Genomic DNA, 23,463 nt, shown 5'->3' on the forward strand with positions numbered 1-23,463 from the left:
CAAGGAGCATTAAAAGTAGTCTTCCGGACAGCTCAAAGCAGCTCTGACTGATGCTTCCTGTGCATGTATGCGAGAGATGGCGGTAAATGTATCGCAGTCTGGATGCTTACAATTAACTCCATAGTGGAAAGTTTGGGATCATTTGTTCATACAATGGATGACATCAGTCTTATGTTTGGTTAAACTGAAGCTAGACAAACAGTGTCACTTACGTACTTATCATGGTTTGTCGCCAAGATGTCCGGGGAGCTGATTAGTTGACATTTCACTTGCATTGCTGGGTCAGTCTGTATATCTATGCAAATATTCTTCTCCATATTTATTTGTATAGCGCTTTTCACAATACATATAGTTTCACTGCAGTTTTACAGAACATGCATGTATATTACAACGCTATATGAATGCTAATAAACTAATCACTACATGTCATTATTACTGATTTCATTCATTTTAAAGTGTGTGCTTAGTTTGGTTAAGTTTGTTGCTGTGGAACAGTGCGAGAAATAATTTGAATGCTCTATCAGCCATCATGTTGTCACAAATAAGATGAATGCAATTCAGTGCTGGCTACCGTGTTTTGCACACACTTTTATTAGTTTTTTTTAAAAGATAAAAGTATAGCCTACATGCAGATTAATAAATGCACACACACTAAATACAGTGTATATATGTGGGTATAAATGTGTTTATGCACATTTACTGTAAACACATACACATACAGTAGTACTGGTCAAAAGTGTGGGCACTATTACTATTTTTAATGTTTTTCCAAATCAGAATGAGCTTTATTGCCAGGTATGTTTACACATACGAGGAATTTGTTTTTTTTGTGACAGAAGCTTCCACAGTGCAACAGAATGACAGCGACACAGATAATAAAAAGAAGAATTAAACAATAGAACAAGTAAATAAGGAATTACAATATACAAATTGACAATTGCATGTACAGGTATATAACAATAGACAGTTATATGTACAGGTATATTATGTGCAATTGAAATGTAGACTAAGTATGTGTGTTAGATAAATAAGTGTATAAGTGTATAAATAGTGTGTGTTCCACAATTATTGTCAGGTGTTCATGAGATTGACTACCTGAGGGAAGAAACTGTTCCTGTGCTGGCCGTTCTGGTGCTCAGAGCTCTGTAGCGTCGACCAGACGAGAAAAACAAAACAAAACAGACTTTTTGAAAGAAGTCTCCAATGCTCATCAAGCCTGCATTTAATTGATCAAAAATACAGACAAAAAGAGTCATATTTTGAAATATTATTACAATTTAAAATAATGGTTTTCTATTTTAATGTGCTTTAAAATATAATTTATTTCTGTGATCAAATCTGAATTTACAGCATAATTACTCCAGTTATCAGTGTCACATGATCCTTCAGAAATCATTCTAATATGCTTATTATCGGTGTTGGAAACAATTGTGCTGGTTAATATTTTTTATAACCTGTGATAATTTTAGGATTCTTTGAAGAATAAAAGAACAGCATTTATTTAAAATATAAATATTTTGTAACAACATGCTACTAAAAGTTTGGGGTCAGTATTTATTTATTTTTTGAAAGAATATTAATACATGTATTCAGCAAGGATTTTAAATTGATTAAAAAAGTGATAGTAAGGACATACTGTTAGGAAAGATTTCTATATTTTGAAAATCCCTGCCAGGATTCAATCAATCAATTCTGTATAAAGCATCACAGGTTCCAGAAAAATATTAAGCAGCACAATTTTTTCCAACACTGACAATAACCAAATATCAAATCTGCACATAAGAATGATCTCTGAAGGATCATGTGACAAGACGAGTAAAGGCTGATGAAAATTCAGCTTAGCATCACAGAAATAAATATAAAGAATATTAAAACACAACCATTATTTTAAAATGTAATATTTCACAATATTACTGTTTTTGTCTGTATTTTTGATCAAATAAAATGGAGGCTTGGTGAGCATAAGAGACGTCTTAAAAATAAGAGACGTCTTAAAAAACATTAAAAATAGTAATGTCTAATAGTAATAAATCTAATACTAATAGTAATGTATATTGTGACTTTGACCAATACTGCATATAAACAAAAGACATCTCTCACTTTCAACTGTTTCCACCAAATTTATTAATATGTGATCAATATCAAAAGAAGCAGTCAGTATCTGGCCTGGCCATGAGCAGCTTTAAGTACTACATTGCATTTCATCCTCAAGTTCTCAAACACATCTGGGTGTTCATATGGTCACATGTGGTTTGGCACTGTCCTGTCTCCCTGTAGCACTCAGTGACATTACAGATGATGGCTTTCCTAAAGACAAAAGTAGAAAAACAATTATTTAATTTAATGCACAATATTTAAAAATAATTATATTATTGTTTAATACATCAGTACATGTTGGAATTAACATTAGACAAGCTTAATAAGTGATGACATTTTTTTTTTACCGTTACCTTTTGTAAACTACTGCAGTTAACTGTTACACTATACAACATTCAAGTTTACAGTATACATTTCTATAATGTGTTACGCACTGCATTTATCTGCTGACAAGATAGCTGAAGCCCTCATAATGCTTGCAATAAAACGGAAATAAAGCTTGGCCTTTTTCACTAAAAAAAGAATCAAAACGCTAGGTGCATATGTAAACAATGATGGAAACACAATGCTGTATCATACTTGAAGAGTTAACGTAAAGAAATACAAATAATCAAATGGGGGGGGGGGGACAATATTTCCTTACCTGAATGGAAATGTTCGCTGTATATCCTAGAGCTGCTAGTTGCTATTCTGCCTTCTCGCTTCACTGCTGCAATCCAGGCGCGTTTCTCGGAAATCTAACCCTTTAATTTCCGATTATTTATAAATAAATGTTAGTTCCAGCCCAGAGGGAGCACCCAACCACTGAGCAACAAGGATCTCAATTTTGACCATTTAAACAGCAGGATTAAATAAATTATCGCAATCCTACTGTGTATCAAGCGCCTGCCGCCATTGTTTTGAATGCGCTCGAACATTAACCGGAAACGTCCGAGGACCAAAGACGTCACTTCCTTAAACAGCCGAATAGCCGTTGAAATGGTCTATATTTGAAAGCCGATAACCGATATGTTGGCTGATAAATCTATATCCAAATTTGTATGTACTTTTTGATTACAAAAAAAGTCTCGTCATTAAAAGCCACATCCCAAACAACTTCAACATAAGCAGCCTAGTTTGAACAGTGAACGTTTTAAAAATAATTTTACTCTCCCATTATCAAATTTCATCATAAAAAGTCTTACAAAATAAAATAATGCATAAATAATGCAAACAAGTCATTGGACATCATTACATGTGTTAAGAATCAAAATGCATGTGCCATGGATCAATAAAATGAAATAGCCTCTGCACGGACAGTAATGAAATGATTTGAATTACTAAACCATATTGTTGATAAATTATAAGAGAAAAATGAAAGTGGTGGTAATTATTAATAATGCATCAGTGAATTTGAAAAAGTAACAAATGAATACCACTGTTTTAAATGGCAGCATTGCTGTTTGAGCTGCGTGCACTGTAACTGAAGAGCTGAATGAACAGCGGTTAACTGAAGTGCTTGTTATAGCGGGTTAATTAGGCTATATGAGAACCAGATATTTATAGAATGTAAACATATTACAACTTATATATGCACAAAAAGACAATGCATATATACAATGCACAAGTTATCTTGAACTAAATTATGCGCAGGGCTCGTAAAATCGCTAGCCCGATGTCCCAGGGCTATTGTGTTTTCCAGTTGGGCTACCAAAATATATCACTGCCTGCCCGACGGGCTACCTTACAGATCTCCCGCGGGTCCTTACAAACTCTGAAAGTGAGTTGTATCAAAATTAAGGCCATAAAACGTTTTAAATACGTTTATAAGAAATGCCTTAATTATAATTTCAAGAGGTCTTACAGTTGGGGACGGAAAGACAAGAGTCGCGATACGGCAGGATTAAACTTAAAGGCAATGATGTCATTGAATAAATAATCAGCGCTGCACATTTCAAGTCAAAACGCGGCGTGGATGTCTTATGTGAATGTATCTGAAGGTAACCGACTGTCCTCAGAAATGTGTCGTTGGCATTTTAATTTCATTTTACCTATAATTCCTGATAAAGCAGCGTTTATGTGCGCGGAGCTGCTTTGTGTACAGCGTTTCCGGGGAAACCACAATATTTCAGGCTCCTAAAGCGCCACTTCGTGGCAGAGAATGAATTTGCATTTCCAATAAGCCTTTGTTGCTGTTTATGGTCAGATCAATGCAAAATATCAACTCATGTTTTTACGCAGCAAACACAGAGTTGTAAACAGTGTTGGGCTAGTTACTAATAGAATGTAATTTATTACTCATTACTAGTTACTCCTTTCAAAAGTAATATTGTTACTTTACTTATTACTTTCTGCCAACAGTAATTAGTTGCACTACTAGTTACATTACTTTTTCTTCATGCCCCACAGACGTTGTAACTGTGTATCTTCCAGATAAAATTCTTCTAGAATGTTACTAACATATTTCTGCCTCATCATTTGACCAAAATCCACATCGGATCTCAGTCAGAAGTTATTACAAACACTCAATAGTGATTGATAGTGACATTCAAGTAGAAGTGTTGTATTCATCTCATTAATTGTCGTGTGTAGCTTGAAGCTAATTGTAATTTCTCTGTTACCCATATACGATTATATTTCATTATGTATTGTATCAAATCACATAAGTTTATAAGAAACTGTTTAATTTTCCAAAAATATTTTTTATTTATAGTAATAATGTACCACATGCTGATCAGAGGGATGTGGGTGGGATGTCATGCCAGTAAAGTAATACACAACAGTGTTCAGATCATCTTTTTCCTGACAAAATCAATATAATGCAGTATTTCTATCTGCTGAATGTAAGCTTTTCCATATTCCAAGCTTGCCTGCTACACTGGGGACATCACATGCATGTGCGACTCGTGAGATTTATGAAAATAAATCAAGGAAATATTTGATTGTTAGATTTTAAATCAGCGGGGTTGAGGCATCAAAAGTAACTAAGCTGTTTTATGGAAAGTAACTGTACTATTATTACTGAAATCTTATTAGTAATTAGTTACACTACTAGTTACTGCAAAAAGTAATATTATTACAGTAACTAAATTACTAGTAACTAGTTACTGCCCAACACTGGATGTAAATGAGAAAGAAGTTGATGTGCCTTCTAAAAATCTAAACAATTAATACAGTAATATTTATACGTTTTAAATTAACATAATAATTTATATGCTTGATTGGTCCCTTTTCATAAAAACGGTATATAGCCTGAAACGCTGTTGTATAAGATTTGTTTTTGTGAAAACCTGTATCTGAACTGTAAATAATGTAATTTTATGGCTCAAAACTGTATATTACCATAGACATTGTCCAACCCCGCTCATTCTGTGTTCATTTTACTTGTGCAGCTCTTAAAATGGGTCATAAATTGCCTTTTAAATATATTTTTTTAAATTCTGCAGATACCCTGTAAATAGTGAAATAAAATTCCTTCCTTCATATTTGTTTATTTGTGTATTGAAAATTAGTTTTGATTGACATTTTAAACTCCTATCTGATTTTCTATATTTAAAAAAAAAAATAATAATAAAATAGAATAGTAATTTTTTAATTTGGGCTAGTTAAATAAATTTTTGGGCTACCAAAATCTGAAGAGTACCTGCCCAAAGGGCTACCAGGGATTTTGAAATTTTGCAAGCCCTGATGCGCTAGTCAGATGGGTAACTCGTGGACGCGCTTTTGGCTCTTCTCATAACAAAGCACTGAAACGCAGCAGATAAACCCCAAAGAATTCACTACTTTTTATTACGGTAGTTTTCTCTTTATAATGTTATGCATATGACAGTCCCAATCATAGTTATTAATATTGTGCACTGCCGTTCGAGCTGTGCGTTTTGAAGCTGAAGAGCTGAATGAACACAGTAAACTGAAGTGCTTTGCTGGCAGCTTATTTAACTCAAGGAAATGCATCCTATGATATTAATACAACATAAAAATAATATTAGAACTTATAAATGTACAAAATGACACAGTTATTGCGTGCTATCAGAATGTGAAACTCCTGTTGTGGAATCGCTCTTCCCATAATAACGCGCTGAAACACTGCAAATAAACCCAAAGAATCCACAACATTTTATTATAATGTTCTCATTAGAATGTTATATACACGGCATTCCCAATCATAGTTATTAATGTTGTGCTGTTTGAGCTGCATACGCTGAGCTAAAGATGATCACCGGTAAGCTGAAGTGCTCCATTAACTTAACCAAATGCATTCTATATGAGAGAAATCAGATATACATCAAATAAACACAATATTACAACATACAATTGCACAAAAGGCTGCAAATGCACACTTAATTGTCATGGAGGTGTAGCTCTGTTGTGGGCGTGCTCACCGCACGCACAAAACACGGGTGCACAAAGATTCAGCAACATTATTTACAGTAATGTTTACATTATAATTTTATGTAGCTTTTATGACAGACTTGCCCTGCACATGTTGCACTTAAGTGTATTGTCCTTTTCGAAGTGATTCCATTTACATTTCAAGCATTTCAAAACCATCATGGCGAACAGTGTGCATCTGAAGAGTCTCTGAAGGAAATAATGCATTATTTATCGGCTTTAAGATAGCAGCCAAATTTTCTTATCGGGCCGATACCGATAACAGAAAAAATGAGAATTTATTGGCCGATACCGATATGGTGGCCGATATATCGTGCATCCCTGCTTCCAGGACATTAGGAGCTTTGTGAAGTCTAGCTTTTTCCTCATGTTTTTCTCTTTTCTCCACTTAGGGGTCCACGGCCTGGTGGAAGACCTACCCAGCCTCCCTGTCAGGCATGGCTGCAGGATCCAGACAGGCCATCAATTGTTAGTGCCACTGAACTAAAAGAGCTAGACAATCTGGACACTGATGCTGATGAGGGTTGGGCAGGTGAGAGTGACAGTTGGATGTTTGTTTGCTTTTGTTGTTGTTTTTTTTTTTTTTTTGGATTCACGGTTTACAGAAGGGTTGGGTGGTAAAGAATGTACATTGTAGGCTTCCCAAGGTAGTTGGTGTTATCAGTATTGCATGGTGCTTGGCCATACACCATTTAAATTACTAGCCCACTGTTGGTCTACTCTCTTTTTTTAAATAAAAGGTATTGTTTAGTTAAACAATAGACATGAAAATTTATAAGCTTTTGTTTTATTAAATTGTGACCACATACTAATTCATTCCCTCATTTAAATTTACTTAAGTCGTAGGAACAAATTCTTAATTTGTGGCCACAAATAGATTTTTGTCTGCATGTTATGTGTGGGGTTCTGTATGTGAACTCTCTTAGTTTTGCTGTAAATGTTTAAGTGAGTTTGTCATTGTACTGTTTTGTTGTTGTGAATAATAATGAATTTAGCATTTTCAAGAATTCAATATTCAAAAGCTATAAATATCGAAATTTTCTCGTGGCATCCCTAGTAAAGTGCAACAGTAGAAATCGTCAATTGGTCTGTTTCTGCATCATTTAACATTAGTGTTGTCAAAAGACCCGGTACTTCGGTACCAAGTCGGTACAAAAAAAATGAAAATGTCACGGTACCAGGTTTTTTTTAAGTACCAGTGGTACCGAGTACCCGGTCAGCCCGGTTCTTGACGCGTACGGCCCGATGATTTCCGCGATGCAGAAAACGCGGACGGAATCTCGGAATCCAGTTATAAAAACGGAATTTACAGTTTAGCACGGAATGGAACGGAATTTGTCAAAGTTTGGATCAATTAATCAAAAGTAGGTCACTATTTATTTATGTAAATATTAAGTTGCAAAAGTCGATTCAAATATGAATCCCGCATGTTCTGCGAGTCTCTTTGTGAATGAGTGAATGGCAGAGACGCGCATTTTATTTATTTTTTTTTTACTACACTGAAGCGCGCGTGACGCTCACGGTGATTTCAGCATCTGCCGTCTCAATGAGGACAAATACATAAACAACATCTACAGAACTGCTCTGAGAGTCACTTTGCGAGCATTTTACCGTTTCATTGAGTAAAGCCAGCGTCATGTCACATAGCTACACAGAAATTTAAAGGTATTCACTGCAACCTGTCAAAATAAAAGTTTATCTTAGAGACATTGTGCCAGAAATATTACTATTATTTATTAGAATGTATGTGATACTATTACTACTGTTGAAATTTTTTTTATAAATATTTATTTTTAAAGAAATAATCTCACAATATTTCTTCCATATTTTAATAGTAAATCCCCTTTATTTACCAAAAAAATTAAATGTGCTTAAATTTCATTATTTAAAAAACAAATTAAATTTGGGTGAAACTTGTTTACTGTTTTTCATACTTTTATTACTTGCGGAAAAACTTGAAACACAATTTAAATAAGTATAAAGAATGGCATTGATTTTTGTACATTTTATTTTTGTTTGACTTTATTATTAAAAATGTTTTTTAATTAGCATGTGGTACCGAAATTGGTACCAAGAACCGTTGATTTTCACTGGTATCGGTACCGAATACTGAAATTTTGGTACCGTGACAACACTAATTTACATTGTAAAATATATTTTTTTCACTGATATCAGTACTTATTCATGTTATGAATACTTTTATATTCAATAGGTCATGGAAGATAATCGGATAAAGTGATTTATAAAGTTCATAATTAACAAATGGTTTAAATATAAAATGAAATATGGAAATGGCTAATAACCCAATTTATTGAGTCACCATTTTTGTTCTTATTCAGGTGCTCAAATGGAAGTTGATTATACTGAGAAACTGAACTTTAGTGATGATGAGGAGAACCATTCGGCTAAGGAGAAAGGCGATAACTGGTAAGCACTCATCTTTGTGGCTTATTTTATACATAATTTTTTTGGGCATAGTGAACTTTGGCCCTATAAAATCCTTTCTTGCTGAAACACAGGGAGTGGATGACTAAAGTTGATCGTATGCGGTCAAGAAACACTGATGTTCAGGAGGGATGGAAGGAAGGAGAAGAGGAGAGGCGTGACGGCAAGAGCTCATGGGCTGAAAGTGGGGACCTCAGGGCTCCCTCCCCTGGCAATATTGTCCATTATAACAAGACGGTTCCTTCACAAGAACAACAGGTATGGTGTGCACTACAAAAATTGACCCTTCATAAAGAGCTTGATTGACCGGCGATCTGACCATTCATAATGCTAAATCTGCCATCTTGGTTGAAAAAGAAATCACACGGGAGAGTATATTAAATTTGGTGGACGTAAACTTTAAAAATTGGTGTGTATTGACATCTTTCCGTGGTTGAAATAAAATATGTTCTGATGTTCGTTCATGTTTATATCGTGCTTTATGTAAATATGAAAAGACAATTGGTTCATGTGTGCCGCTTGAACTTAGGGCTACAGTGATCTGTCACGACACATTAAAGATCCACAAAACGGTATTTATTGTTTGAATTTCTTAAAAAGACCATTTGGAAACTGTAGGGCTGGACCCGAATATTTTATTTTTTATTTTTTTCTCGAACCCATCACCGTGAAACGGTTCTCATTTGCGCTTGAATATGAATCGCCCATGACTGAATGTCATGCTTCAGTTCATCTGGAAGAGAAGACAAAAATGCCGAAGACCTATGTGGGAGCACTTTAAATTGAGTGAGGACAAGACAAAGGCAGTGTGCCAAATTAGGGGTGGGCGATATGAGCTAAAATTCATATCACGGTATTTTCCACTGTCCAGACGATATAGATATTATATCGCAATATGAGAAAAAAAATTGGAATCACATTTTAGTACACCTTAGTTAAATTACAGGCATATGTATTTTAACCTTATGTAACTAGAGGGGAAAAAAACATGATTTCATGATCTAAGGCAAAAATAGAATGGTCTGACTTTAGATATGTGAAATTATGCTACATAAGACACCTGCGCAAAAGAAAAACAGAAAGTGGACTGAAAGAACATGCTAATTCACTCTCTGACAGCAGATGGTGCTTATGGCCTCAATTTAGCGTTCCTTTGGTTACCGCTGTAAATAAAGGCCTACCACAGCAGTACATCAAGTTTGTAAAATCACCCGAGTTCTGTAAGTAGTACGCCTATAGTATATTGTTGGTGTAAAAAAACGAGAACTGCTTTTATCCGCCATGTTAATCAGTAATTTTACACATGATAAAAACGTGCACTTAATTTGCATGGAAAATACTTGCAAATACGGCAGTCATAAATTAATTTTATTTAAACTGTTCGTTAATTAAAATGTTTGTTGCTGTTATTGAAAGTATGCTACCGTGTTCTTTATTACAGTTTGTTAAACTTCGTTCATGAAGTCGACTGGATGAACGGTTCTCGACATAATAAAAATGCAAACAGACAGACACACAGAGATTCCTGTCTTTATTAGAGAGAAGAATATGTTCAACCTCCCTCCGAAGCTTCGACACTCAAAAAATGGTATTCTGACCAGCCCTAGAAAGCTGAGACTTTTTCATACCAGAAATAACCTGCTCTGTCTTGTCTGTCGGTGCGGTGTCAGTTTTCTCTTTGCTCCGCGATGTATTTTTTTACTGCGTGAGAACATGTGTAGTGTGAGAGCGGCATTGGTTTTTCAGAGATAGCAACAGTGACTAAGGAGGGCGGGTTTTTGCGAAAGGTCAATTTTCCTGTCACTGATTTGACAGTTGACGACTTTTTTTTTTTAAATCATATTTTTGCTTCATTGTTTTTTGTGTATAGGGCCAAGCTGTTGGACGTTCTGTGGGAAGTGGTGGTCCCCGTGTTATAAAGTTACCAACAACAGCTCCCCCTACTGGTGAGGAGGAAACAGAAGCATGGCGACAGAAACGGAAGAAGCAGTCAGAGCTCTCAGAAGCAGTAGAACGCGCTCGCAGACGGCGTGAGGAGGAGGAACGCCGCATGGAAGAACAGAGACTTGCTGCATGCAAAGAGAAACTCAAACAACTGGAGGAGAAACGACGACCTTCAACTACAGAAACTACTAAACCAATAACGCAAGCTCATGGTGATCACCAGGAAGTGACTGAAACTGTGCCTAAACTACCTGCTGAAACTCCACCCCCTCAGCCTCAACCACCACCTTCCCCAGCACAGCAGTCCTGCCCTCCCATGCCAACCCATGAAAGGACAGATACCACTGTAGAGGAGGTGCCACAATTTGTTACCCGACAACCTAGCCCTCCTGTCCATAGGACTGCCCCAGAACCCCAAAGCAAGGTTGATACTGCTGTAACGGAGGAGGTGCATAGACAGGTGGAGAGACAACCAATGAGAGACTACTTCAGTGCTGAGGAGCCCAGAGGTAAATGTAAATGGATGGGGAAAAAAATCATAAAGGTATTAAAATTCTAAAGTGCACTAAAAAGTAGTTTGGAGTGCAGCTGATTTGATTTTCTGATACATTTTATTGTTAATCTGAAAGCAGAGCATCTTAAATGAGATTTATTTGCATTTTTGCATGCTCCCGTCATACTTGTTACATTTTCTGTTTCAAAAAATAGAAGCTGAAAACATTTCCAAAAATGTTTTCAGCTTCTATTTTTTGCATATAAATGTTAATGCCTTTGTTGAGGTGACATTTTGGTTGTAAATCTAAAGAATCAAATAGTTCAGCTGGAGCTTATGTCCATTTTAATGACTTAATTCAGAGCCTCAAGTACAAAGTGAAAATAGTACAGTTGTGGTAGGATGTCAAAACTCTGTTTCAGACCAACCAAAGCAAGTACGACAAGAACCTAAATTAAGCTCACCTGGTTTGATGCATATATTGAGTAATTGGATGGACTTTTCCTGTAGTGTAGCTCAAACAAAAGAGCATGGCACTAGCAGTGCAAAGGTCATGGTTGATTCCCTGTCACTTTGGATAAAAGGATCTGCCAGGTGTGCTCACGTTTTTTTTCTAATGCAGTGTGCTGGTTATATTTAAAATCCTCCTTTTTTTTTCTTTCTTTCTTTTTTTTTTATCCCTTTCAGCTGAGGAGCCTCAGTTGTCTTTATCCAGACTGGATCATTCTGTTAGTGAAGATGCACCTCTTCCATCTCAACTGGAAAATGAGGGAGACACTGGGACTGCTGTTCGCCCTTCTGTCACCTCTGGATACTCAAAACAGTTCCAGAAGTCTTTACCACCAAGGTTCCTTAGACAACAGGTGCTCACACATTGTCCTGCTTTAAGAATACGATGTTAGTTTGAACCTGGATGATGAAAATGAGAACTAGTATTGTTTGTAGTAATTTCTGCTGTACTGTAATGTAATTTTTATTCTCTTAAATTCTCCAGGAACAGCTTAAACAACAACAGTGGCAGCAGCAGCAACAACAGCAGCAGCAGCAGCAGGGTGGAGGGGGTCCAGTCTCTCCTTCAGGGGGTTCAGTTCCCCCTCAGCACAGATCCTTATACCAACCTCTCGGCCCCCACCACCAACACCTTGCCTCAATGGGCTTTGACCCACGCTGGCTAATGATGCAATCTTACATGGATCCTCGTATGATGTCTGGGCGGCCACCATTAGACATGCCTCCTATGCACCCCGGTGTGTCTTGCAAACTAAAATGGTTTTCCTTCCTAGTAATTTGGTAACAAAACCAAGCACTGTAACATTTACAAGATGCAGTAACACATTTTCACTCCGTGTTGTTTTAATGTAATGCTGTTTCACTTCCTCAGTTTAGCCCAATTTTTTTTTTTTTTTTTTTTTTTAATGCATCTCTAGTCACTAGACATTATACCAAAACATTACATCTGAGAATTTAATCTTTTTTTTTTTTTTTTTTTCTTTTTAAAGAGTTCTATGTGTAGTCTGTTAATTGTTTTGTATGTCAACATCAGGGAGAATGCCTCCTAAGCAACTGGTACGACGAGAGCCCACAGACAACAGCAGCTCTGGATCAGACACTTTTGATCATCTGACCCGACCAATCAGAGAACATGGAGTTCCCAGTGAGCCTCGAATGGTCTGGGGTTCTGACCCATATCCCTCAACAGAGCCCCTGCCCTCTGCAACCGTAAAAGGGCGTGAAGATGGCAAGGAGACAAGGTGAGACTGCTTTGTTTGAGAGGATTTAGAACAAAAATAAAGTTATTTCCCCACTGTTAGAAATAACTTGATCAAGTATTAAGACCTTTTCTTTTACCTTTTCCTCTTAAAATAGATTGGATGCTGGTCTGGAGCTGGATAGAGGTCTATCAGGTGTCTACCCTCAGGACCATAGCCCACTAGAGCCCAGGGGCAAGAGCGACTTCTTCAGGGATTCTTCTGAAACCTTGTCTGCTTTTAGTCATGTTTCGGAAGAGGTTCCAGGTCTCCTACAGACTGACAGAGCACCAGTCATCCCTTCTTTTGAACCTGAGGAGGCTAACCTCTCTGGTGCAGATGAGGTTGAAGCCATTGGACAGGCTGTATTGAAACGGAGTATCTCTCAAGGCTCCAGTCACTCTCTGAAACTGGAAGAGCCCAGATTTGAAGGACTTACCATAGCACAGAAAACCCTGGACTTCCCTGATACTGTGGAAAGACCAGAGGACAAGTCCAGAAAGGAGCCATTTGGACAAGGGTCTGTAATCAACAGCCGTTCCACGCCTCCTGTGGCTAATGATGGTATGCATAAAACTGACAAGCTTACTTTACCTGCACCCAGCAAGCAGAAGTCAGAGATGCGCTGGGGATCCCGTGGACCTGGATCTGGAAGGAGAGAGGGTCCCGGAGGCGAGCGGCCAGTGAGGAGATCTGGACCTATTAAGAAACCTGTGCTGCGAGACATGAAGGAAGAGAGGGAACAAAGAAGAGAGAAAGAAGAGCAGCACGAACGAGGGGATCGATCCAAAAAAGAGGGAGCTGCTCCCAAAGGTGCTGCTTCAGCTGCTGTTGAAGCATCTGATGGACCGAAGCCCTCTGGTGAGGGGAAGAAAGTAGTGGTAGAACTTGAAGTGGGAATATCAACTGGTGGAACGAAGTCCAGAGATCTGCAGGCAACTGTATGTCCTACAACCACAACTGCTGAGGATAAACCAGACAAGCCTCCATCTAATGACAAACGTCCTGAACCCAAACTTCCATCTCGCAAAGACTCCAACCTCCCTCCCAGAGCTTACCGCAGAGACGAGAGGGAGCGAGACAGAGACAGAGACAGAGACAGAGACAGAGAACGAGAACGAGACAGAGAGAGGGACAGAGATGTAGAACGAGAGAAAGACTGGCCTTCTGATTTTAAAGGCCGTGGTCGGGGAGAGTACTATTCCCGTGGCCGGAGTTACAGAGGCAGCTATGGTGGGAGGGGCAGAGGTAGCCGTGGTCGAAGTCGAGGTGACTACCCTTACAGAGAGCCACGGTCACGCTCGGACTTGCCATTAAATGCCACAGGGACAGCTAGTTTCCGCTGCAGAGAGGAGAGTGAAACCCGTAGCGAGAGCTCAGATTTTGAAGTCTTGCCTAAGCGCAGACGCAGACGAGGCTCAGACACAGACTCTGAAAGTGAAGGCCGAGAATCTGCCAGTGACACCGGAGCATCAGATCGCGAGCCCAGCTCCAAACCGAGCAGACCGCTCCGTCGCGAGCTGCCAGAATCTCGCGCCTCTAAATCTGTTTCTGGATTTTCAACCGGAAATCTTTCTGAAAAACCTGGGCCTCGAGATGAGGATGGGCGACCTAAACCGGGTTTTCTTTTAAAGGGTGAGGCCACACGCCGAGGCAAGGGAGGCTTGCACAGCAGGCGAGGTGGTGGCAGGGAACGAGGCGGCCACAGATCTGCTCCTTTCCGTCGGGCCCCTGGTAAAGAGTCCTCACAGTGGCCCTCAAAGCCCATGGAGACCTTTCGGCCAGAGGAAGCAGAGACCTCGCGCACTGATAGCACCCTCTCTGAAAGACGGCACACCAAATACGACAACAAGAAAATCGGAGAGGGTGGACAAAGCATACGGGAGAGGCCCCGGAGACCAAGGGCAGCCCGTCCTCCCAGACAGGACAAGCCCCCACGATTTCGTAGGCTTAAAGAACGTGAGGCAGCAGTATTTGCTGGGGAAGCTACTCCTGGTGTGCCAGTAGCTACATCGGTCTCCCCAACGTTGTCTAAAGCTCCTGGAACGCTGGTCACTTTGCCAGAGGGAGTGGCTGATACCAGTACAGCACCTTCTCTCACTCCTGATGTCACTCCCCCTGAACTTCCTGTCACAGAGACTGTTGTTCCTGAAATGGGAGCCACCACTGTAGTTGCTGCTGGCAGCAAATCACCTGACTTGTCCAATCAGAACTCTTCTGACCAGGCCAATGAGGAGTGGGAGACAGCCTCTGAGAGTAGCGACTTCAACGAAAGGAGAGAGCGAGAGGACAAGAAGCAGCTTGAAGCAGCCGTGAACGCCATCGCTACTACTTCCTCCTCTGTGCCCACACAGATCTCTGGGGGACAGAACAAATCACCCATAGAAAGTGTGGCAATCCCAAAACGAGAGATAGCCTCGGCAGCCAAGAGGAGCTTCTCTAGCCAGCGGCCTGTGGATCGACAGAACCGAAGAGGAAATAGTGGGCCTAAAACAGGTCGAGGGTACCCTGGAGGCAAGAGCGAGAGAAGGGGAGGATCTGGAGCCAAATCGGGACGGAGGGGGTGAGTCTAGAACTGTGTAGTCCCAGGAAGCAAAGAGTCTGAGTTTTAATGTAGGTGTTTATAGGTGAAAAGCATCTGTTATGGTTTAAAGCAAGGCTGTTAAATTCAGCTCCTGGAGGACCACTGTCCTGCAGAGTATAGCTCCAACCCTAATTAAACACCTGATCCAGCTAATCAAGGTCTTCAGGAACGCAAAAAAGTTTTAGGCTTAAGGCGGTATAAGGCGGGCATCACTTTGCTTATACCACAAGAGTGCCCAGTCCTGGAGAGCCAATGTCCTGTAGACTTTAGTGTAGAGTCTTAATTAAACTCCTAAACCAGCTAATCAAGATCTTCAAAATTACTTAAAACGTCCAGATAGGTATACTGGGGCAAGTAGGCCCTCCAGGAGTGTGATTTGGACACATTGTTCTTCAAAGAATTAAATTTCAGTACAAAACTTGTGCAACGCCAATTTAAGATTAAGTAAATGAGTAATTTATGCCTTGTAAAATCTGGCAAGAATTCTTCAATTTTAAACTAAACACTTCCATTTGAGGGCAACCCAAGCCATAGCTAGAGACCAGACTGAGGGTCCAACAGAGAAACCAAAACACCCTAACAAATGCATAGCAACATGCAAAGAACATAACAGCCTCATAGCTGTCTGCAGTTGTTTTAGGAACTGACAACTCATGTTTTCTGTAAAAACAACACTGTAAAAAGCAGTGCTCTTATGCTTTTCTAAACTTCACTTCATGACGATCACTTCTATTATTCAGCCATTTATTTATAATGGAGCCTTAGGACATTGAGTTCTGTGGGGCTTTTTTATTATTTTTTTATTTTTTTTATAGAGCTTTGTTTTGATTCAGCTGTGTAGGTGATAATTGCCTGTGAGTTTGTCTTGACAGCCCTCCAAATAGACATGTATTTTTAGACTGTCTCTCACTCTGACATTTATCTTGCTGTTTTTTTCCTCCAACAACCCTCAGATTCTAATTTATTACTGGGCTAATATTTTCTCTGTTTCCTGCAGTGCTGCTGCTCAAAATGCAGAGACCGCTCAGGCCAGTACAGGTCAGAAAGCTGGGAAAGAACCAGCACCCAGTCGCCGGAAAGAGGAAGCAAAGCAAGCTGTCAAAAAACCCAAAGAGAAAGAAAATGCTTTGTCTCAGTTCGACCTCAACAATTATGCCAGTTAGTGTTCAAGACTTTTGTCTATATTGAAATTTTTGGTACACCTTGTTGACAATTTTTAAGTCAAACTTTTTTTTTTAGTAACTTTTTAATTAAATAATATTTAGTAACATTTTGGCTAGCTATAAATTACTTGTAATTGCTGCTTCAATATTATTATTATTATTATACTACTACTATTATTTAATAACAAAGTCTTACTATTGGTAAGCTAAATAAAATAGTTTGACACTTGGTTTTTCCTAACCTTTTCCAGGTGTAGTGATCATTGATGACCACCCAGAGGTCACAACACTGGAGGACCCTCAGTCTAACATGAACGATGACGGGTTCACAGAGGTTGTTTCACGGAAACAGCAGAAACGTTTGCAGGATGAGGAAAGAAGGAAGAAAGAAGAGCAGACTACACAGGTGAGGAAAGGAGGGAATGGCTTTAGTCCAATGTATTGCACACATTGCATCATGGCAGTTGGTATACAAACCAATATCTCATCTGATGTCTTCTGCGTCTGTCCTTATGCTGTACAGAATTGGAGTAAAAAGGGATCTGGAGAGAAGGGCAGGGGAGGTGGTGGTTCTAAACTCCCTCCGCGGTTTGCCAAAAAGCAGCAACAGCAGCAAGGATTGGCAGCAGGACAGCAGCAACCATCAGCTCCAGCTCCACAGACCCAGTCTGTCCCTCAGCAGCCTCAACTACAGCCAGCTATCTCTGTGTCGCAGCACAACCTGCCTGCCTCCAACCAGAGCACTAGCTCACCCCAGCCTCTTGAGGGCGCTGTGGCACCTCTGGCCGCTGCACCTGTAGACTTCCCTGCCAAGAGTCAGTCACACAACACCCTGGGTACAGAACTGTGGGAGAACAAGGTGGCTGGCTCCGCTGTTCTCTCTGATGTCAAAAAACGTAAGTTCCTCAATATATTTACTTGCATGAAACTTGTAAACATTAATAAAGAAAAGGCCAGTGAGATTTTTCTTGACAAATATTTGTTCTTTGATTATTTTAACAACATAGTGGTAGTTCTGCATCAGATTGTTCTCCTATTTGTCTTGCTATTATAGTTGGACCTATCAGCCCTCCCCAGCCTCCCTCTGTCAGTGCCTGGAACAAACCCCTCACTTCATTTACTGGGACCGTTACACCTGAGGTGAGAGGACTTTTGAATTTTAATTTAGAATTAAAACAAGGCTGTTTTCTAACCAACACCATTTTGAATATTCTGAACTTTTAAGTGCTGATGTTTTTGTGGGTGTGTGTTTTAGGGTGTGAAAGCGGGAACAGAAGGTGGGGTTGAGCTGGGCATGGACAGCATCCAGTTTGGTGCCCCTTCTTCAGCAGGCAGCACTGACAGTGACGGAGTGCCCGCCCTGCTAGAGAAAACCTCTGATAATAAACTACCCGAACCCAAAGAGCAAAGACAAAAACAGCCTCGGGCTGGACCTGTCAAACCTCAGAAGGTAGTCCCTGCTTTTATCTCAAAAGACCAACATGCAGTAGCATTTGCATCACATAATATAGCATATTTCCAAATGATACAGCATATTTAGCAAGATGTGCCAAAGGACTTGATTTTACTACTGTTTTGATGAGAATTGGGCTGTTAAATTTGCTGTTGTTAATGAAGCAAAAGAGAAATTCTAAAATGTTAATTTTAAAATTGATATGCTGATACACAAAATGGAAGCATTTTTACTAGTTGTCGCAGACTTTACAGACATCTCTATATATGTGTATAATGTACATTGTTTAAAACTCTAATTTTCCTTCACAGTTACCTGACATCCCCCCTCCAGAGCACAAGGAATATAAACCTGGTCCCATCGGTAAAGAGCGTTCGCTCAAGAACCGTAAGGCTGCCAAAGATGTGCGTCAGTCCGATGGAGAGGTCCTGGATAAAAATGGAACTAGAGGCAGCCGAGACAGAGACTCCAGCTCACCTACTAAAGACAAAGTTCCTGAGCTGGGTGGAGACATTGAGGGCATGATCACTGCTCCATCAGCAGAATACTCCAGCAGTTCTAAGGTGCAATTTAATATCCTTCAATTGTCATTAACACACTATTGTTAAAAGCTTTTGTCAGTGTATAATTTTAAAATAAATTTCTAGATTTACTTTTGATCTTTCTTATTCTCAACTCAACATTTATTTAATATTTATTTAACAAAATTAATTTAATAAGAATGGACCAAAGTGCTGCACAGAGATAATTAAAAAAACACCATATACAAACCAACACAGCTTGACAGTGTTGTCTTAATTTAAATTACATTTATTAAACTGTTTATTACCTTATTTCACAATATAACTGTTTTTACTCTGATTGTGATCAAATAAATGCAGCCTTATTGAGCACAAGATACTTTTTAAAAACATTAAAAGCTTACTAAAAAACCTCAACTTCATGTTGCTCGCATCGACTAACCGGCAAAATACCGGAAGTGGCACATTTCACAGACGAGAATCCATAAAACACATTATTAGACTGTTTTCCAAGGCCTCCTTTAATCCTGTAAGCGCCAGTGTCACAAAATTGTGACATCATACTTCATGAAATAGACTGTAGTTCCTAATGTGGTGTGATATCTCATTTGTATTCCCTACCACTAGATGGCAGACATGTAGTACTTTGATTCTAGACCAAAATTGCGTCATGTTCCTATTCAAAGTGTTTGAGGAAATAGCAGAGCAAGTGAGCAATTGTGTCATTGATGCGGAAGCAGTTCAGTTCATAGCGTGCGAGTAAATTGTGAGATTTATGTGAGAAAATCCCCAAATGGCTAATAAAAAGTTGTACCGTGAGGACGTGTTGCAAATTTTATTTGCCAATTCTGACTCTGAAGGGGAATCTTTGCAGTGCAATGGTGCTGCCCTGCAAGGTGAGAGTGTTCACGAAGCACAAACAAGTGATTATTTCGACCCTTTGCCCAACGGGGATGGGGGTGGCAGGGGTGGACGTGATCATAGTGTCCATAGGAGAGGCTCCACGTTGCTGATGATCAGCCAGATTGCGTCGTTTGTTTGCGCATGCTCAAAGGGCCGCCGGCAGACAAAGTACAGCAGTCAGTGTGGGGTAGGTCTGTTCGCTGTGCCATGCAATGAGAGGTACCATACTCTCAAGAACTATAAACTGTCACCTAGATACCTGATTGGGTAGATAGCTGGTCACCTGATCAAAAAATAGGCACATGTATTTTACTATGGCACAGTAATAATTTACTACTTTTTACTGTTGATTTCCTCTTTTCCTGATCATTTGGAATGAGATAAGACAAAAAATAAACAAACATGCAAATAAGTTCAAACATCAATTCAGTATCTATTATTTCCTGAATATTACTGATGAACTGATCAAAAAGTAGGCTACTGTTCACATGCGTTTTACTACTATATAGCAGTGGCGAGCGGTGACTTTTTTTAAACCGGGTATGCTGAGTGCTAAGATTAAGATCCCCCTCCTCTCCTCTCCTCATCGCTTTTAGGACACTCAAAGAGGAAAACACCGTGGCAGGTGTCGATTTAAAAGTATGCACATTCCTACCTTAGGCTATTTGTTAATGAAATTAATCTCCAATCCTTCTTCTATCGTTTCAAGTTTATCCATAGTTACTCGAATGCAGCATGGTAGAAAACCGCCAAATAACGTTTACACGTAGTTACATTATGATACGTAATATTCAGAGCGTGGGGAGATGGGGGATTCCCCCGGTCTATAAGTCTCTGCATCAACTGAATGATTTTTTTTATTCCCAGTGAATAGGAGTTAAAACTACCACCCGGATGACTATAATAGACCATACAAAATCTCCCCCAAAAAATAAAATTATTAAAAAATAATAATATCTTTAAAATATTGCGAAGTAACGTTGCAAAAAACAATAAAATCACAGAAGGACTTTTAACTGTAAGGAACACAAGTATACGGAAAACAAAGGTATTGTTTCCTATTTTTTTTCCTGATGTTTATTTCAAATTTTATATATATATTTTATAATTTATTTATATATTTATTTTATATATATATATATATATATATATATATGCATATAAATAATAATTATTATATATATTTTTTTTTTTTACTACTTGGTCATGTTGACAATAATGTCTTCAATATTGTCTATGACCAGATATGTTTTTAGTGGACTTTCAAAATTTCAAGAATCCGCTTACCCGGAAGCTTCCGTCACTGACGTAGATTTACAGAAAATTACTGCTATTTTTCATAAATAATTTTACGTACTTATTCCCAATGCTTTATTAAGCTTTAAGTCACATCTCAAATGATAAGGTATCAACTTGTAATCATATTTATATTAATTAGCCCATGAACTCATTCTCTCAGACGGCCTGCGTATGCGGCGCATTCGCCGGTTATATGGACGGAACGCCACTGCTATATAGTGTAGTAATAATTTTGTACTTTCTCCTGTTTTATTGTTGGTTTCCTCTTTTCTGATCATTTGGGATGAGGATAAAGTAGATCTCCCTGTTTAAGCCCTTTCATGCCACAAGCTTTTGAAATCTTGACGTAAAAATCCTGCATTTTTTTCCAAAAATGCCTGGCACCTGAAGGGTTAACTATTTACATTCATGTAGGTTACGTACATGCGTCACACAGCAGCTCCGTTCATAGTAGTTCCACAGGAACTTATCATTTACATGTGTGGTGTCTCAAACTCCATCTCTGCATGTTGTTATTAGGGTTGGGTATCGTTTGGGTTTTTTTCGATACCGGTGCCAAATCGATACTTTTAAAACTGTACTGGTGCCTGAACCGATACTTAAAAATAATAAAAAATAAATAAAAATGACCAATTAATAATTGAATTGGCCATTAGCACTAAACACATGATGTCTTTTTCATTCATACTGGATGCCAGAGGGCAACCTCACACAAAAAATCCACATATCCAGTCACAGAAGTAGCAAACTCATGATGCTCCAGGAAATCCCCAATATGGACAAATGCATTGCTATGGATGTAACGGAGTAAACAAGATATAAACGTTTTGAATGATAAAACAAATACAATAAACACTACAACAGTGTATAGTTTATCTGTGTTATTCAAGCCATCTCTGGTATTTTCATAATAATTAAGTATATTTATAATCCATTGCCAATCGATGTATTAGTAGCCTATGGAACATATTTTCTGCGTCATTCTGTAACAAGAAGCTACATCAGATCACAAAAGGAAGCATTTAACGGGTATTGTGGACTAAAAAGGTTATAGTGTTCTCTTTTGTTGGACAACAGGTTTAAAAACGTGAAAACAAGAGAATTTTAGCTTTAGGCATTTTAATTTAAGAATGTTTAGCTTGGCTAGTTAATGGAGGGCTACCTGCTGCCGTCAGAGCAAGTGTGCAACTGCATTCACGCACTCCTCGAAGCTCTCATTTCCCGAGTTGTGCTTTTAAGTTGGAATGTGAAAACAACACGCTCGCATTACTACAAAGATTTGTTGGACTTGTATTATTAGAGCTTTCCGACTTTAGTTCACGTGCATTTTCTCAGTCGGGAAATAATTTTTTCACGTGAGGTGCCGGTGATGCTTCTTACGTTCGTTTCTGAGAAACAAAGGACAAATATTTCTATCGATCGCTCAGGCATGGCACGAAATGAGGCACGAAATCTCCGTTCTGATTTGGTTCTAGTACATACCGGTTACATAGGTACCGGTGCCATATTGGTACCAGGTTTCGGTACCCAACCCTAGTTGTTATGAGTTTGGGTTTATTATAACATTCATCTGGGAACGCAACGTGCGTCATTTCATCAGATTTATAAGGTAAATCATTTTTAAAACTACGTAAACACAGGAGAATACATTGCGGTTTCAAAATAAAAGCTCAAACCCTCACTTACACGTTTTGATGTCCACATTCATTTAATTACAGTGGCTATAGCATTTCTGTCCTAAAACAAATGGCCAAATATTAAAGATTAAGTGGACATTTGAATTAAATGGCACTTGGTCAATATTAAACAAGGATTAGATCGCACAGTAATGTGTAAAAACAATCGTCAGGCCGTTGGCACCCCCTGCAGGCCTTTGTTATAATGCGTAATGGCTTTCCTGTAGCTCAAATAGTAGAGCATGGCGCTAGCAACGCCAAGATCATGGGTTTGATTCCCAGGGAAAGCAAGAGCTGATAAAATGTAAAAACTGTAACTTGAATGCAATGTAAGTCGCTTTGGATAAAAGCGTCTGCTAAATGCATAAATGTAAATGTGGAAAATGTAAATGTAATGTAAATTAGCTCTATTGTTTAATACATTATGTATTTTAACAGTTTTGTTCAATAAAACCCTATGATTTCTTGCTTTTGATACTTTATTTGAACTAATTGTTATTGCATAATTGCTATTTTATGTATATGTACCACAAAAAAATTAACTGTAATTATAGGGCCCTATGAAATCCAGTTTTATTTCCAAATTCAGTTTTTTCAATTTTCATTTTTCTATACTCTGTTTTAATGGTTAAATTTAAATTTTAAAAATGGTTTTAAAAAAAATTCAGAAATACTGCACATTTACATTTTTCTCCTAAAATTCTAGTAAATATTTCTGGTAGATACTCCTTTTTAAAAAGTTTTTATTTTTATTATTTTATTAGTA

The 23,463-nt window shown here is 38.5% G+C and overlaps 1 protein-coding gene across 1 annotated transcript in view; it reads left to right on the forward strand.

The window, feature by feature from the left end:
- prrc2c (proline-rich coiled-coil 2C) overlaps window positions 1–23,463 on the forward strand; it is a 38,467-nt gene that overhangs the window by 7,643 nt on the left and 7,361 nt on the right. The window contains exons 8-21 of the mRNA XM_058755033.1: window positions 6,861–7,000; window positions 8,808–8,895; window positions 8,988–9,171; window positions 10,784–11,366; window positions 12,038–12,213; window positions 12,345–12,597; window positions 12,894–13,101; window positions 13,217–15,661; window positions 16,680–16,840; window positions 17,097–17,251; window positions 17,369–17,741; window positions 17,900–17,985; window positions 18,101–18,295; window positions 18,610–18,861. Coding sequence (XP_058611016.1) covers window positions 6,861–7,000; window positions 8,808–8,895; window positions 8,988–9,171; window positions 10,784–11,366; window positions 12,038–12,213; window positions 12,345–12,597; window positions 12,894–13,101; window positions 13,217–15,661; window positions 16,680–16,840; window positions 17,097–17,251; window positions 17,369–17,741; window positions 17,900–17,985; window positions 18,101–18,295; window positions 18,610–18,861 — 5,299 coding nt within the window. The remainder of the gene's footprint in view (window positions 1–6,860; window positions 7,001–8,807; window positions 8,896–8,987; window positions 9,172–10,783; window positions 11,367–12,037; window positions 12,214–12,344; window positions 12,598–12,893; window positions 13,102–13,216; window positions 15,662–16,679; window positions 16,841–17,096; window positions 17,252–17,368; window positions 17,742–17,899; window positions 17,986–18,100; window positions 18,296–18,609; window positions 18,862–23,463) is intronic.

The sequence above is a fragment of the Onychostoma macrolepis genome, chromosome 20 (assembly GCF_012432095.1).
Source record: "Onychostoma macrolepis isolate SWU-2019 chromosome 20, ASM1243209v1, whole genome shotgun sequence".
NCBI lineage: Eukaryota > Metazoa > Chordata > Actinopteri > Cypriniformes > Cyprinidae > Onychostoma > Onychostoma macrolepis.